The sequence below is a fragment of the Ascaphus truei genome, chromosome 2 (genome assembly GCF_040206685.1).
Source record: "Ascaphus truei isolate aAscTru1 chromosome 2, aAscTru1.hap1, whole genome shotgun sequence".
NCBI classification, from domain to species: domain Eukaryota; kingdom Metazoa; phylum Chordata; class Amphibia; order Anura; family Ascaphidae; genus Ascaphus; species Ascaphus truei.
The window spans coordinates 181,626,867-181,644,420 of record NC_134484.1 but is presented as its reverse complement, the minus strand read 5'-3'; the positions used below and the strand labels follow the sequence as shown (position 1 = coordinate 181,644,420).

At 41.3% G+C, this 17,554-nt stretch overlaps 1 protein-coding gene across 1 annotated transcript in view; it reads right to left on the bottom strand.

Annotated features, from left to right (window-relative positions):
• Positions 1-6,630: 6,630 nt before the first annotated feature.
• Positions 6,631-17,554, bottom strand: part of NUP153 (nucleoporin 153) — a 63,916-nt gene continuing 52,992 nt past the window's right edge. Inside the window, exons 19-22 of the mRNA XM_075585640.1 lie at positions 12,779-13,384; positions 10,155-10,412; positions 9,205-9,379; positions 6,631-8,534 (exon numbers count right to left, since the gene is read on the bottom strand). Coding sequence (XP_075441755.1) covers positions 8,459-8,534; positions 9,205-9,379; positions 10,155-10,412; positions 12,779-13,384 — 1,115 coding nt within the window. The 3' untranslated portion in view covers positions 6,631-8,458. The remainder of the gene's footprint in view (positions 8,535-9,204; positions 9,380-10,154; positions 10,413-12,778; positions 13,385-17,554) is intronic.

Here is a 17,554-nt window from a genome sequence, read left to right as displayed (position 1 = left end):
GTTTGACTTTGTCTGAAAAATATTCTGTCAATGATTAATATAAAAACATTGCCCATCAAATTTGTTATTTTACACGACTGTTCTCTTAGATAACATTTAACTGGCCTGCCGGAAGCTACCATTTGTTGTTTTTAAATGCTATGTATACACTACCCTCAGTCAAGTTTTATAGATTTTATATTTCCAAATGCATTTCAATATACAGGGTTATCAGAAGGTTTGAGACTTGTTTGTATATACAATTGTAGATCCAATATAGGCTGGGATACCGAATATTCGAGCGCTTCAGAAGGGAATTTAGTTGAGCTTTAAAAATCTCATACATTTCTTCTTAATGTAATAACACAAAGAAACCTGAAGTTTCAAGCTTTGTACACTATACTGTAATTTTATCTATGAGAAACAGTAACGGTTGTCAACTAAAAGGTATCACAACTTACTGTACATGGGTCTCCAAGACCAAAACCATTACAACTTTGATCAAAATATAATGGTATTTTATTCTTCATGTAATAGACACATTATCAACACTGTAATAAAATAACATCCTAATTTGCTAAATCTAGGGTCCGTCAGCACTATCACTACACATATATAGAAGTTAAAAGTGGTGTTTGCAGGTATGAGTCTCTCTAAACCCTCGCCAGATACAAAAATAAAAGCATACCCGCATCTCTCATAAACAGCTAGAATAGCAAATAATGTCAAACAAAAAACAGTTTAATGAGAAAGGACAATAAATCTAATTAAGCAAAACTTGCTAAACGGGGTATTGTCAGAAGGCAATCGCCCAAACAAATACTCCCCCAGAGATGGGTATAGCCAGGAGGAATGGGAAAGGGGACAGGCAACACCCCTCTACATACTAGAAAACATATAAACATTCCCTCCTCCTGTCTCTGTACGTTCTCCCTACCTACCAATTAGATTGTAAGCTCCTCGGGGCAGGGACTCCTTCCTTAATGTTATGTTTGTCTAAGGCACTTATTCCCATGCTCTGTTATTTATATTATCTGTTATTTATTCGATTACCACATGTATTACTACTGTGAAGCGCTATGTACATTAATGGCGCTATATAAATAAAGACATACAATACAATACAATAAACAACACAAACAAGTGCTACACAGTGCCAGAGGGCAAAATCGCAAAAAAAGGAAAACACAGTCCAAAGTCAAGGGTGGTGGCTACGTCTTGGGCACTCAGCCCTTTTTGGCCCGTTCCCTCATCAAAGTGGTACTTTTTTTCAAGAGGTCAAAAAAAAAAGTTCCGTAGCTAAAATGTGACATTATATACTTAATCCGCATGAAGGATCATTTCATCAGCTGCTCTGCACAGCATCACCATAGTGTCCAGCATGTAGGACTTGGCATCTTTTTGTGCTTGTTTTATAGTATGCAGATTTGTGTTACCGGTCCCCTTTGTACCCTCTCCCACGCCTCCTGGGTATACCCCTCTTTGAGGAGTATTTGTTTGGGTGATTGCCTTCTGACAATACCCTGTTGAGCATGTTTTGCCTAATTAGATTTGTCTTTTTCATTAAGCTGTTTTTTTGCTAGGCATTATTTGGTGTTATAGCTGCTTATGAGTGCTGCGGGTTACGCTTTTATTCTTTTAAGATCCTAATTTGATTCCACACCAGAAACCTGCCAAGGTAATCTGCCCTAATCAATAAAGAGTTTCATATTTAATAAAACAGGTAGAAAATTATTCAACATATGTATTAAGTAGGTTTGATCTCAAAAATAAAAAAATGTCCATAAAATAGTTGGGGGGAAAAAGGAAAAAAAGAGGATAGAACGTATCTTCCTATCTAGCACATCACGGTTAGCCTTCAAAATACATTAAATGACTTAAAAACTGCATCCGGGAGAAATATATATTAAAGTAATCTGTGCAGCTTTTTAAAATTTAAAACGTATTTGAAAGTATGGGTTTCCTGGAGCTGAACCGCGGCTCTCCCAGCGACGAGGACTACCCAGGTCCTGAAATAGTCCCTTACAAAAATTCTTATTTCGGAGAGAAAATAGGGCTGATTGGGTAAATCTTACTTTTATAGCCCATACAAGCTGAAAGTGGGCTGGGCACTCTTAAATAAAAAATATATATATTTTAATGGCAATAGAAAATAGCTATAACACTACAACATTTTGGTCTACAGATTGGACCTCCATGGCGAATGTCCAATTTGTGGACTCAAATCATCGATGTTATGACTAGTTTCTATTGTGACCATTAAAATATATATATTTTTAGAGTGCCCAGTCTTGCAGCTACCGTTCTTTGGTTTTGTAGAATGCCGAGATATTTGATTTTCTGAGCTGGAGGCACCTTCTACTTTTTATGAATAGATTTTCTGATATTTTTGAGTGCCAGGGCTTACTCTAATTTACTAAATTACTTTAGAATTATGAACTCATGTCATTACTTTTGTAGCCAACAGAAAGCTGTGGCATTGCAGCTTGATTGGGTGACCCAGCAGAAATCTGTTTTTCTTTGCAGATACTAACAATAAATAAATATACATCTTGACAATCAGGGGCTCCCTGGAGCTTTGAGTGCCACGGCCCAGCTACATAGGGCCCCCTTCTTCATATAAGAGAAAATAAAACTAGGGGGCATTGCTACTTTAAATTTCAGACAAATGGCACATTCAGCCAACACATGCAGCAGATTATTCAATAACTCCCTTAATGCTACCATCCGCAATCTCCCTCCTAGTTTCTCATTCTCTCCCTACTAGTTTCTCTGTTTCTCTCTCCTCGTTTCTCAATCTCTACTAGTTTCTCTTTTTCTCTCTCTCTCTACTCGTTTCTCTCTCCCTCCTAGTTTCTCTGTTTCTCTCTCCTAGTTTCTCTGTTTCTCTCTCCTAGTTTCTCACTCTCCCCCCCTAGTTTCTCTCTCGCTCTCCTAGTTTCTCACTCCCCCTAGTTTCTCTCTCGCTCGCTCTCCTAGTTTCTCACTCTCCCCCCCTAGTTTCTCACTTGCTCGCTCTCCTAGTTTCTCTCTCCCCCCCTAGTTTTTGACTCGCTCTCCTAGTTTCTCTCCCCCCCCCCTAGTTTCTCTCTCGCTCGCTCTCCTAGTTTCTCACTCTCCCCCCCCTAGTTTCGCTCGCTCTCCTAGTTTCTCACTCTCCCCCCCTATTTTCTCTCGCTCGCTCTCCTATTTTCTCTCTCCCTCCTATTTTCTCTCTCAATACGTGTGTAAAAAAAATAATTCAAAAGGAGAAGCGCAACAGAAAAGGGTGTGTGCGCGCGCGCACACACACACACACACACACACACACACACACACACATTTAAAGAATGCTAAAAAAAAAAAACTCATTTATTAATTATTTGATAACATTTAGTGAATCCAAGAAATTCATTATTTTAGTAATTAAACAAAAAAAATAAAGGTCTCACTCTAGTAAACGTATATTTTGTGTCCACAACCCGATTCCACCCACTTTTTTTTTTACGGCATTTTATATACAGATTTTGTACTTGATGAAATCTATAAAATGTTTATGGTTCAGGTATGACAATTTAAATCATGTGAAGCACTGATATTAGTAGGCATCATATTAGTAAGTATATAAGGGTCCTCATTACACACAATCACTGATCCCATGATGAAGCAGTATCTCCATGAAACATGCCGATGTAATCCAGGCTCACACCATTGAACACTGATCCAGAGCCCCACTGTTCCTTGCCCGTTTGTAAGCTACGCCCTAGGTCACTTGTCTCTTGCCATAACCAGTCCCGTAATCTCTCCAGATTAACAGAGCAGAGAAACAAGACCATCGGCCCGTTCACAAATTACTTTGCTAAGGGCATTAGGAGGCCTCGAAGGGAGATGTTCCTTCTCTTCCCATGCCTTGGAAGCAGAGTAATGTAATAGGCCGAGGAGGGTCATCCATGGTGCACACAACCTGCAATTTTTAAATTATATATATACACATCTATATAGATATATATATATATCTATATATCTATATATATAGATATCTAAACTTCGAGATTGCTACTCTATAACATTCAGAACCAAGGGTAGGCGTTGTTACACAGCTTTAACCTCTTCTGAAAGTCACAATCATGGAATCGCTCCTGAGCAATATATCACCACAATGATGTGAAAGAAATGGGTGTGTCCTCTCCCTTTTAGATTGTGTATAGCGCTCCACAAGCTATCTACCCTAGAAAACAAGCACCTGTAGAGTTGCTAGACATCCCATATTTTACAGAATTGTCCCCAATTTCATAGATTTGTCACGCTGTCAGACTCGATGGTCCCGTATTTTATTGACGTGAAATGCCTCAACTTAAAAATGGGTACTGAAATCGGTCATAAAAACGTAATGATTTCTACTTGCGTAATAGTTATCTTTTCCGATAGACGTCACCTTACTAAACTATTATCATAAGTTAGGACACTGCTTGGTCATCTTACAATACCATGACACCCACCCCTATCGGAGTTACTGTTTCTCCCACCGCTACTTGTTAGATCAGTGTGCGTCTTTCCCCGTCCGGAAAAGAGCAGAGACAAAATCCCCCCCCCCCCCCCCCAAAATAACTGAACATAGTGGTCAAGCGGGAGATACCCTTCAGCTCCGAGCATTTGCAAATCATTCGTCCCTCATAACGTCACACTTTCATATGGGATTTCAGAAAAGAAAAAATTTAAATGTGGCAACACTACGCAAGCGTGACATGTGGAGCGGGGCTGAACAAAGGCGGAAGCAGCATGGGCAGGTATATGGACTGCAAGAAGGGGACGAGGCGGCGAGAGAGGAAACGGGAGAGCAGAGAGAGGGGGGGGGGCAGAGAGAGAAGGGTGGGAAGGGCAGAGAGAGAGAGAGGGGGGGAAGGGCAGAGAGAGAGGGGGGAAGGGCAGAGAGAGAGAGAGGGGGGAAGGGCAGAGAGGGGGGGAAGGGCAGAGAGAGGGGGGGGGAAGGGCAGAGAGAGAGGGGGGGAGGGAATAGAGGAAGGTGAGGGAGAGGGGAGAGGCAGTCTCCCTCTCCACCACCCTCGGGGCACTTAGCGGGATTCTGTTTCCTTTTCTCTTGATGGGGAGAGGTGAATGGGGAATAGAGAGGGAATGGGGGAGATACCAGCAATGTTTACATATTTTTAATATAAAAAGCTGAAGAAAAATAAATAAGTGTATACATAGGTTATAGTGACTATTTTATGGTTTCCTGGTGCAGCCTGATTCTTGCAGTCGGACCTGAGAATTGGCCCCCAAGCTATTCGGAGTTTGACGAGCGTGCTTTAGGGCAACCATAATAATACTAGGAAAAATCACCAGCGCAAAGAAGATGTACAAAACCACCCCAGCATGTTTTGCAAGCAATTTTGATATTTTTGCATTTCTGAATGTTTGGCAAGTTAACATCTACAAGTTCTATAAAATATTGCCAAAGTAAAATTGTCAAACATTTCAGCAAGAATAATTCAATTTACATCAGAGGAAATATCGGTTAAATACCACAGGAAGGAAATAATACAACTTCAGATATTGCTACATGTAAAGCACCCATCTGTTTGCACTGATGATTTTTTACATCAATGGGAATTTTGGACCAAAAATAGCCTGCAAACTACGCCTACTGACTTCAAGTCGCAAGCTGAGGCAGACGGGGCAAAATTGATATATACTTGGTCCCCTAGTGAAGCACACTTTATAGTCAGCTTTTTGGGAAGCCATGTCACCACTGGCTGAGAATTAACTGCATTTCAATGTATAACTGATTTGAGTATTGGATTTTTTTTTTTTTACAATAAAGCATAAGATTTTGTTAATTAAATTACCGTAGTGCTGGGACAACAGATATGCTGTCTATTTTGTATTGTTTAGGTCACTTTTGTGGTGCGTGACTACAATAGAGTGTAACAGGACAATTTGGTTTGTAATTAGGAGTGCTATCAAGATTTGAGGGGGTGATACAAACAATACAGATTCTGCTGCTGTGCAAATATTGGGCCAGATTCACAGAGTTCCATTAATTTAAGGCTGATCATGTCACCAATATCAGTAATAGACATTATTTTCCATGGAGGTTATCGCAAAACCACAAAGCTAATTATATGCAACAAAAAAAAAACCAGTACCTTTCTCCCGCACGAAGGACCGAAACGTTGGATATGAGGTTTTGTTAATACAATATTTTTTTGACTACCTTTTGGAGTGCTGCCTCTTGATATTCGTCTCTAACACGGTATCGTATTGCCAATTTATTCTAGATAGGATTTGCACCCATCATCTTGATTTCCCCGACGGAGTGCCTACTGTTCTTGTTTATTCGAGAGCGCGCACGCACACACACACACACACACACACATACACCTTAACCGACCTGTGTGGATAAGCACTATGGGGACAACCTCTTTTACATCATTATCACGGATGTCTGTTACACTTAACACAATGCCATTTTACGGATCAGGACTAAACATTACATTATTGAGTTTTGAAAATGCACTTAATGGCATAATGTGACTAACTTAGGTCCACGTCAGCTTAACGCGCTTAAAGCTGCAATTCAAGCAATATCCTACATGTGGTTATTTTTTATTTTTATAAATCAGTTCTGTACTTAGGGGAAATACTTGTAGCATTTAACAAAAAAAAACACAATTTTAAAGAAATGTTTAATGTATTCTAATGTAACAAACATTGTTGTTGCTATAGCAACCATTTACAAAGTCACATCCCCTTCTGAAACACCTTTTTGAGCCCTGCCCTCTAGCAGTGAGCCAATTTTATCCAGTGCCTGCCTGGTCACATGATCTTCCACATAGAACTTTGTCAGTGCAGAAGATTACCCAAGATGCATTCAGTGAACTCCTAGTCAAATCGTCAGCGATCGATTACAGAAGAACGGAGCGATCAGCATCGTAGCTAATTACTTGTCAGTGTGTAGATTGTATTGATGCACATATTGAAATTGTTTTTGTTTTTTTTAACGACAGCGTTAACTGAACTTTGTGGATCTAAGCTATTGTGCCAAAATCAAAGTACTCATATGGCGCTTGAATTTGATGTATATTTCAGAGGAATCAGATGAGGTGGCACAGAGAAACCTATACATTGCCTGCTTTCTGGAGGACCACCTGCCAACAAACCCTCCTCCACAAGCTTCTCCAGTCCGTGTCCAGGGGATTCAGATACATGCATGCTATACCATTGATCAGCATTTCCATCCACGCTCAATCTTTTGTTTACATGGCAATCGAACATGGAATCCAACATAAACATTCCACACATCCCCACCAAGAAATGGGAAGCTCTTCTTTTACCCGTTAGCCAATAACTAAAACTATCCTCCTCAGGTCAAACATTCAATTGTTACAAATAAAAACTTTGCTGCATTCCTCGGTAAATACTCCCACCACATAGAAATTAGAAAATACATGTCAGGCACCAGCTTCAACACGATTGTAGAGTTAAAACAAATTGTATTTCATCATTTTTATTGATGGCATTTATCCCATGGTTTAACATGTTAATTATACTGTAATAAACATGGCTTTAATATTAAACTTACTTATTATCCAAAGTCACCGCAGTCCATTTGTGTAAATATAAAAATATATATACTTAATACTTTGTACAATACTGGTTTTTGGTCCAAAAAAAATGGATCAGAAAAGCCAATAAACTGACACTTTAAAGAATTCCCAATTTTCTTTAAAGACTAATTTTTTTATGGATTTAGGCAACTTTGAATAATGAGATTTACATAATAAAATCTGAGACAATTCTAAACAAAAATTTGCTGTAACACAAAAAAAAAATTAAAATTTCAAGTTCACAGATTTAGGTTATGCCGAAAGGTACGCAGAGAAACAAAATTGTATTTACATGAATATCATAAAATGAAAAAAAAAAAAAAAAAAGGCAAGACCGATGAGAAAAGTAGAATGAAAATATAGGGAAAAAAAAACAGCATATATCTATTAAATGATGGAGTACAGATCTAACCAGTCCAGAGCTAGGACCATCCTTCAAATCAATCTTCCGCTATCAGAAAAGGTTTGATACACAATACACAACTTCACACATACACCAGCACAAACGCGGCATAGAAATCAGTCATCATTCTCTACGCTATACAGAATCTCTCACTGGTAATTACAATTTCAAAGCGTCGGTAAAATAGTGGTGCAGATGAAAGAGGTATTATATGAAAGCCATTCGCTGTGCGGGCTTTATACACTTATATAGCCAGACCATGCCAAGTCAGTTAATGAAGGAGTTTGCTGGAATCTGATATTTTGCTTAAGAACCTCCCCGTCACCAAAGTTTGCTAATTACAAAAATAAAAATAAAAAAAAAATGTTTCAGCAAATGTTAAGTCCCTGGGCAGATCTGACTTCCACTAACACACAGCATGAGGTACAATCCAGTATTTGCACAATGCAGGACACCATTCCGTTTAATACAACTTCTGCTCCTAATACATTTACTTCCTTCGTCTAACAGCAGTCTTGATCTTCCTTTTGGAAACTGTAGACGCAGGAGCATTTCTTCCATTTGCTCTGAAAATAAAACAAAAAAAGTTTATATTTATACCGTACGGGACATTTTTGTTCACAAAATGTATATTTCTTTTAATTCCCATGCAGGGAAAACTGACAACTTGTAAGGTACATCTGTAAGCAACACAACACGGTTCCTTGAAAGATACTCAAACGAACTTCAGGACTATTTATATGGCAATAGTGGTCAGGATCTTGGAAAATATATTTATCTTTATGTACAGCAGTAAAAACCAAGTAAAAAAAAATTGGTAGATTGCAACATTCATGTAAGGCTGAGGCCCCAGTACCTCCGCTGCACGCGCGCCCGCGAGACTGGCGGCGCGTGCAGCCGATTCCCCGGTCTGCAGGGAGCTGCAGACCAAAAGACCGGAGGTGGGGGGTCGCGTGGCGAGGGAGTGACGGGGGCGCGGCCATGACGTCACCCGGCAGGTTCGACCTCATTGGCTGAACCGCCGGGGGGGTGTGGCTTAGCCCTCCGTAGCGAGTCCTGCTCTCAAGAGCAACTCGCGCCACAGCGCTGCGGCCCCCCCTCGCAGCGGGCCCGGCGCCATTGAGGGGAGGGCTCTCGTCCCTGCAGCGTCCGCCACAGCGGGCGCTGCAGTAGCCAGCCCTAAGGATTGGTTTGGGAGATCAAAACAGACATGAAAGGCAGCAATAGACCTCTTACCCCATGTTGAACGCTGGTGTCTGGTTAAACATAAAGCTAGGTGTAGGTGTCGGGGCAGGGGCAGGGGCAGGCTGCGCTGAGACTCCTCCTGCATTTGAACCAAAAGTGAAGACTGCAGATGAACTTCCACTGGCGAAGTTGAAACTTGTGTTGCTTCCAAACGGAAAACCAGGACCTGAAAATCAAGGATGACAGGTTTTCCCAATGTGTGATGGAAATCAAACAAGATGTCGCACAACCAATATGTACAGGTTCCTTCCAGAAGTAATTAAAACAAAAACGCTATGTAGCGATAAGTTACTTGGGGGGGAATTTCTTTTTGATCATGCCTAGTGCTTAAAGTTTGAAGCAATGCCAATGCAAAAAGGACTATGAATACTATAAAAGCTACAAATCTTCTGCCGTGCTGAGTGTTTAAGATTTGGCTCATGTGGAAGTACAGTAGATCAACACATTTTAAAGGTGTTCTGTTAAGAGTATAGTGCCACAAAGACGACCAGTCTACTTTAAGTCAAGGCCCATCATTGCACAAGGTCAGAAGGTAGTAAGGTGTTAAATATTTAAATCCTTAAGAGAAAATAACCGGTCTAAAGAAGTTCAGACCCATAAGGTATCAGACTTATTTTCTGTTAGGCCTACTTATAATGTGCAAATAAATATATCCTATATACTTTACAATAACCGACTTCTACAGCAAAATACCAGTCGTGGTATTTTTCTTACCTTCTTCACTGTTACCCTCCCCCCCCTCCCAAATAGCATATGTTCATTAAAAAAAAATAAAAAAAAATAATACTCCTTCTTGAACATTTGTTGTAACTACACTTCACATTTGTTGTGCTTTAAGCTGCTTGGCTCCTTAATAAGCAACGAGCGGTTTCTTGCATTTTATTTGCAAAACAACTAATCTGCACTCACTTGAAGAATGCCAAGAAGCATTTAATACTTACCAGTATTAGGAGGGGCACTGGGTCCAAACGCAGGCTGGGTTGATTGCTGCCCAAACACAGGGGGTTGGATGCTGCTTGTTACAGAGCCAAAGACTGGCGTTGAACCAGCAGGAAACATTGAAGTTGACGTAGAGCCAAAAGCCGGAGCACTGGGCTGACCGGTGCTCTGCCCAAATGCTGGCACTGGATTGGCACCAATAGTCAGACCAGAAGGAGCAGTGGGTATTTGACCAAAGATAAATGGAGAAGAGTTGGTGCCTAGGAGAAAGAAACAGGGATTCCATAACGAATACACTACGAGATTTCTATCACACAAGGGCACAACACTTGTGCGCTATGGTGACATTTTTCAGTCAAATGAATAAACCCTCTTTACCGAAAATCAGCTGAAAGCACAGACTAGTCGAAAGGGAAACTTATTTATATTTTCAAAACTAGCCAAGAAAAACGCAACACAAAAAAACCTCGACAATTACTTTAAATTGTACATAGACCATTCTGGACATTTTCAACAAGACTAAGGCAGGTATTCAATAAAGTTAAAAGCGAGGTAATGCAGCTAGCGATGACGACGCATTCATTTGAATGGTAGTCAATGCATTATTAACCGTTACCCCGATCCTTACCATATTACAAGCCAAAACTCCTCAAATCAGTGTTAAAAAAAAAAAAACTGCATTCAGTCTCCAGGACAATAAAGTTCTATCAATTATAACAATTCAAGTTAACCCTTTGAGTGACCGAGGGGTTGCGGTACCCGAGTTCCACAGCCCCTGGTAAAGTGCGTTCACACGGCAGACGACCATTCCAGGAAACTGAAGGAATCCGCCTATGTTTCAGTACTGGGCAGCCCACGCCCAGCCCAGCGATTTAAGCAGGAAAAACAAAAGTTTGGCCACGACAATCACAATGCCACGTGGCACCCGAAGTACCAGTCCCAGTCCCATGACGTGGTAACTATGACCTGTAACACCCAAAGGGTAAATAGATTGAAGCGAATGCAAGGTAGATCTCCCAAGCTTTAACGCACTGTGGATTTAATGGTCTTCTCAGGGAACCCTAGACACTTGATTTTAAGAATGACAAGGGATTTTACAAACATGAGAAAGCACATTAGACTACATACAAATATGCTTGGTTAGCCACAATGCATGGCCTGGCTGGAGTTACCGTGAGGGTTGACAACCATTGGAATGATTTTGCAAAAAGTTAGCTTCTAAATGTATTAGGGCCATGCCACCCTCCATTGGCTGATGGACTCTCCTTGGCATTTACTCTTTTTACCATGTTTCCAGTGCCATGTTCTCAGCCCCTTCATTGCAGCACACAGTTATACTCCAGTTTAGCCATACTCTTTCAAACGGTGCTATAAAAGTGCCATGTTATGAGCATCTCATTTATGTATTCATAGGCAGTAGGTTTCAATGTATATCATTTTTACTGTACAATGTTTTACAAGTGCTTTTGGGTCATGATCCAAATCTGAGTCGGTTCTGGACGCCAAGGTTAATCTAGAACCGACAGACGCCAAACCTTTTGAAAACTTGACCCCACATTTAAATAAAAACTTTGTGCACACATCATAACAGCAGCGCAATGCTCGATTGCTGCTGCCTGGAAAAAATAGTCAACCCCATCCCCGATCTCCCAAAATATTAATGAAATTACGGAGACAGTCACAGCATTCTTAAAACACAACAATCATTTTACAAAATCTGCGACTCCTGAATCAACTAGAAAACTCTTTGGATCTCCCTGTTGCCTTGTGTGGATATCTCCCTGCGTGGACCCTCCACCGCTGGTTATGCAGACCGTGAATCCTTTCCAGCACATCTTACACAAAAGTACAATCTGCTGTTTTTAGAAGTTTGGAACTGGCTGCATTACCTAAATGAGCCTATTTTTCCCGCTGTGATACAGGTTGATGGAATATTGCATTTTTGTTAGTCCCTCTTTATTTTGGTTTCCATCCCTATTCCCTTCAAAACATTTTCAATAAAATTAGTTTCAAACCCCCACCTTGCCAAAAAAAAAAAAAAAAAAGACAAAAAACAGCTACAGGACAAACTGCTTCTTCAACATGGAATCCGGGAAAAATGCAAATAAATGCACAAAGCAGCGCACTGCCCAGGGACACAGGTGTACAAAAATTGAAAAAAGGTTTATTTATCCGTCAGACATGACTTACCTCCCTGTTTGTCATGTCTGACGGATAGATAAACATTTGTGCATTTATTTGCATTTTTCCTGGATTGCTTGCAACTCATCAAGCGGCTGGACACGCCATCTGGATTATCACAAGCTCTAGGAGTGGGTAAGATTCTTTGATATTTACCAATATGGATCACCTTCCTTACTACTGATTGGGGTGAGTTCTGGATTCATTATACAGCTATTTCCAATGAGGTACAGCGGAGTGTGTTTTTACATACCTTTTCTGTTACCTTCAGGATACTTATGCTACCAGTTTTGATACTTCACCCACGCCATAATTGAGCAATATGTGTTATTCTCATCAATGAATTTAATACAAATTCTTCTGGACTGTTAGAGCACCCATTATCGCCATATGCTTCAACATGGATACTACCCTAAATAAACTATGTAAAACGTTTTTTCTGTACCTGTAGCATTTGATGTGTTTGTTGCGCCAAAGTTGAAGCCTGGAGCGGTTGTGTTTGTGTTTGTACTGGCAGCTCCCCCTCCAAACATAAATGGGGATGCAGTAGCTGTGCTGGAAGAGGTCACTGCTTTACTTTCCTGGGTGTTGAAGACAAAGGATGACTTCGCTTCAGGTGCACTGCCGAAAACAGAGCCGCTGCTCACAGTGCTACTGGGCTGTGCAAACATGAAAGTGCCAGTTGGGGGGAGATTGGAGGCTGCAGCAGAGTTGCCAAACATGCTGCTGGAGTTTGCCGACGTGCTCACGGGAGCCGTACTGCCAAACACGCTGCTGGAGTTTGCCGATGTGCTCACTGGAGCTGTACTGCCGAACATGCTGCTAGTGTTTGCCGACGTGCTCACGGGAACCGTACTGCCAAACACGCCACTGGGGTTTGCCGACGTGCTCACAGGAGCTGTACTGCCAAACACGTTGCCAGAGCTTGCAGGCGTGCTCAAGGAAGCCGTACTGCCGAACACACTGTTGGAGATTTCTGAAGAGCTTGCGGGGACAGCAATGGAAGAACTGCTGCTCAGGAAACCAAATGTCTGCTTCGATGCTCCAGTATCTGATAGGAGAGAGAAGAGATACCAGTTATTAGCTCACTCTGGATATTTAACATTCACACTTCGCCCACATGAATATATTAGTATTGCCAACTTGGGCTCACATGATTGTTGAACACAAAAGGTGAACTGGTGCTCAGCTGCTCAACTACAGGACGGACTAAGGCTGAGTCCCCTGTGCCGCTGACCGTGCTCATGCCTGGAGAGCGGAGACGTCACCAACTCTCCAAGCATGAGCGCCGGGTGTCTTTGCTATTTCGCAAGCGCACTCTGTGTGAGCGGGGACATAAAAATTGAAATAGCTAGAAGCAACCTCGTCAAGCACCTCACACTCAGCCTTACATTCAAATCACAAGGTATATCCCAGGACAATGTTTTTTCCCTCCGTATAACAACGCAGATACCACCATGTCTCATAGTAATCCAAACTATTACATTACATACCTGCTGGATAGAAGTTATTAAATCATAGTTACAGAAAAAGGTCAATTAGAAAAGCGGTCGCTGCATAGAAGAAATATTTCAGTCATCTCACAGGTACCGTTTTAACAACGGCAGGAACAAGATGAGACGCTGCATTTTCACATACTCTGCTGATATTACCACAATGGCAAACATCATGGCAAAGGGATATTAGCACCTTCCCTGCCAGCAACATAATACTCTGCAAAGCTGAACCTGAAGGAGCTACTTAAGGGCCTATATGAACCAGTTAGAATCTGTTTTTAAGACGTGCAAGAAGGTAGGTGCAGCCTGGTACAGTGTATTAAAGGTTATGCCCGCTAGTCACCAATACCCATCAAGATGGCGACCAAATGCCTGGTCCGCGGTAGCCCTCGAGCCACAAGATGGATGCCGGTTTAGGCATAATGTGTAATGTGAGGTTAGCCATCTGTTGCAAGTTAGTGTGTGATGTTTGCATTTGTAACTTGGTGTTTAAGTGTCGGTGTATTTTTTATGGGATTCATGGTGTGCTGGGCCCTTGATTAATTTAGCGAGGGCAGCCCACAATGAAACCAACTGCCATCCTTTGTACAGGACCAGCCCACCTGCTGGGAGGACATAACACCCCCACATGTGGAGGTGTTTCACCCAAACAGCGTGGAGCAGACATGAGGTATCGGGGCCTGGGAGATTCGCCCTCCATATGAAAAGAAATTTCATTTATAAAATGTTAAATATATATTAAACAGATTTTGAGACAATAAAAATGTCGGGGGAAAAAACCTTACGTTTTTAACATTTTCATAAAGGGTGAGAGTAATGGGATGAGGGGCGTGTTAGGGTGATGGATGCAGTGTAGGTGAGAAATGTTCAAGTGCAGGCATGGGAGCAGGGTTTAAGGGTTGCAGGTGGGGAGAGAGGATGGGTCCCATGGGGAGGGTGTTGAGATGGAGGGTTTAACAAAAGGAAAGCGAGGAGTTCCTACCTTTCCCTGCTGTGGCCCACTGGCTCCCCCCCCCCCTCAGCTCCTCTCCCTCAACAGCACTGCAGCAGCTTCAAAGCTACACCTCTGACGACTGGCATTCCGTAATATTATAACAGGTAATCTCCCATGTCGGCACTCTGGGAGGTTATGTTATTGTGATATTACCGACTACTTGTTTATCGCCCAAACCTAACTGGCCCTAGGGAATTATGCCCTGTTTGCAAAGTTGCTTCGCATCCGTGGTACCTAAACAAATGTCACTTCAAGGTTCTATATTGACTACCCAAATAGTAACGGATGCATATCTGATGCCCCGCATTGATCATCTGTTAGATGAGCGTGCAGGGGCTAGATATCTGACCATGTTGGATCAGTTTATGGTACTGGCAGATCCCATTGAACAGAAGCATTTGAGAAGTTGGTGTGCATCACCCCGAATGGCCTACACGAGTCTGTGTAATGCCTTCCAGCGCCTGGTCAGTCGATTACTGAAAGGTATGCAGGGGTATGTCAGGGCATACCTAGACTATTTTGCACACCTAGTGCACGTAGCAGCAGTACTAGACCAGATCAAGGAGGTGGGCCTCGCCCTTTAAGCCCCCCAAATGTCAACTGGCCAAGATGGAGGATCCATATCACAGCAGACCTGTTCCAGCAGCTAGCTGATCTCTTTGGACCCCTCCAGTGTCCTACGTGCCCTGATATCCACATTTGTGAGTTTCTAAATGTATTATTTCAATAATATTTTTATTAGTAAAAATTACTTGCACTAAGTATTTTCCTCTTATTCCTGAGGTAAATATGGAAGTCTCTGCATTTATCTAGACCCACAGGAAAAGGGTAATTCTCATTAATGCTGAAAATCATGCGACACGAGTGTATCAACTATAATCTATTCTAAAAAAAACACTATTATGATACTCTATTGAAAGATTTGTATTTTCTCTGCGTTTATCTCCATACATTACCCCGGGAGGACTTGCGCCCTGTCTCTCGCTCGTATGGGCAACTCAAGACTGAACCGGCCACAGTGTACGCCATAATCCGAAGCCAACTCCCCAAAACAGGTATTCGCTTTTCTGAGTCCAGCCAACTAACGGCTTGTACTATTGATCTATTGGTATGTCCCTGATCTGCAAGTCCTGTTTTAAAAGAATCACCCACCCGGCTTGTACTATTGATCTATTGTTATGTTTGAATATCAAAAGGTGGGGGTTTTTTTTTTTTGCTCTCAGCCCCACCCCCCCTCTTAACTGTGTGCTGCTAATTGACCAACTGGAACAAGCTGATTTATTGGGGCGGGGTGAGGGTCATGTGACTGCTTTGGATGTATAAAACTAATAACCCCCCTGCATTGGCATCTTAAGAGTGATGCATTTAAAGTCATCATTTTAAGTGACAATACATAGTTAGACTATTGTTTGACTAGAGGTGACTGCATCTTTCTGCAAACTCATTTACTCAAGGCAACAAACGGTGAGCTTATATGACCACACTATGATCCCATGCTTGTTAGCCTGCATACTTTAACCCCGCCCACCTTTACAACTTATTTGTAAATCCAGATACAACTCAAGTCACTTAACCTATCGCAACTCATTTCCCAACCCACACGGATAAACCTGAAATCGCATAACCATTCCTTGCTAGACTGGATTCTCTCCTCAAACCCCAGCAGAATCCAATCCTCTGGCATCCTTCCTGATATTTTCAGTGACCATGCAATAGTGTACTGTGTAAGGAAAATTAAACCGTCCATTCAAGACCTAAAGTTCTCCTCCCTAGAATATTTAGAAACTTTAACCCACAACAGTTTCTGGATGACCTTACCAACTGGACAGGGATATTGTAGAATATATAAGAAATGGGCCAAGATTCACATTTAGGAAGGCTAAAACTTTAGCATCACACCTGGCACCTAGCCATTTTCAGTCAAACTCTAATAAAATAAAAGGGATCCCTAAGGGCTTTTTTGCATGTGGAAATTGTTCTATGTGTAGGTATGCCCACAGTACCAAATACGTAAAATCAGAATCTAACACAAAAAAACATTTTATTAAGGAGTTTCTAAATTGCAATACGTCCTTTACTATATATCTTTTAAGATGTGGCTGTAATAAAATGTATGTAGGACGCACAATTAGACCTGTCAAAACTCGCATAGCAGAGCATGTAAGACTTATCAAAAGGAATGATACTACCCACCCTGTCCCTAGACACTTCTCTAGATGCCCCAAAGGAGGTATAAATAATTTCTCCTATACTGCTATTGAGCATATACCTTGTCATGCTAGAGGAGGACATAGGGAAGGTGTATTGAATAAACAGGAAATGTACTGGGTGTACACCCTGAACACACTTCATCCGGCCGGAATCAACCAAGACTGGGAGCTCAAGCACTTCTTGGTGGGGTGATGGCCCAGTATGATAGGTGTTCAGGGTGTGCTTACTGTCCAAATTATGTCTATTTGGGTATCATTACCCATTATAGAAAAATCATTAATATAAAATATCCACACTGTGTATTATAACATTTATTAAGTTTTGAGAATTAATTCTATGTTACATTATTCATTTATTTCTATGATTATGTAAGCTATAATTCCTATCCACTTTCTTTCAGATTGAATTAATTGATTAATTATTATACAATTTATTAATGTTTTATTTATACCAGTATTTGAACATAATGCTTTGTATGATTTTGATTTTGATTTTATACAGCATTAGGCTGTCATTTTAA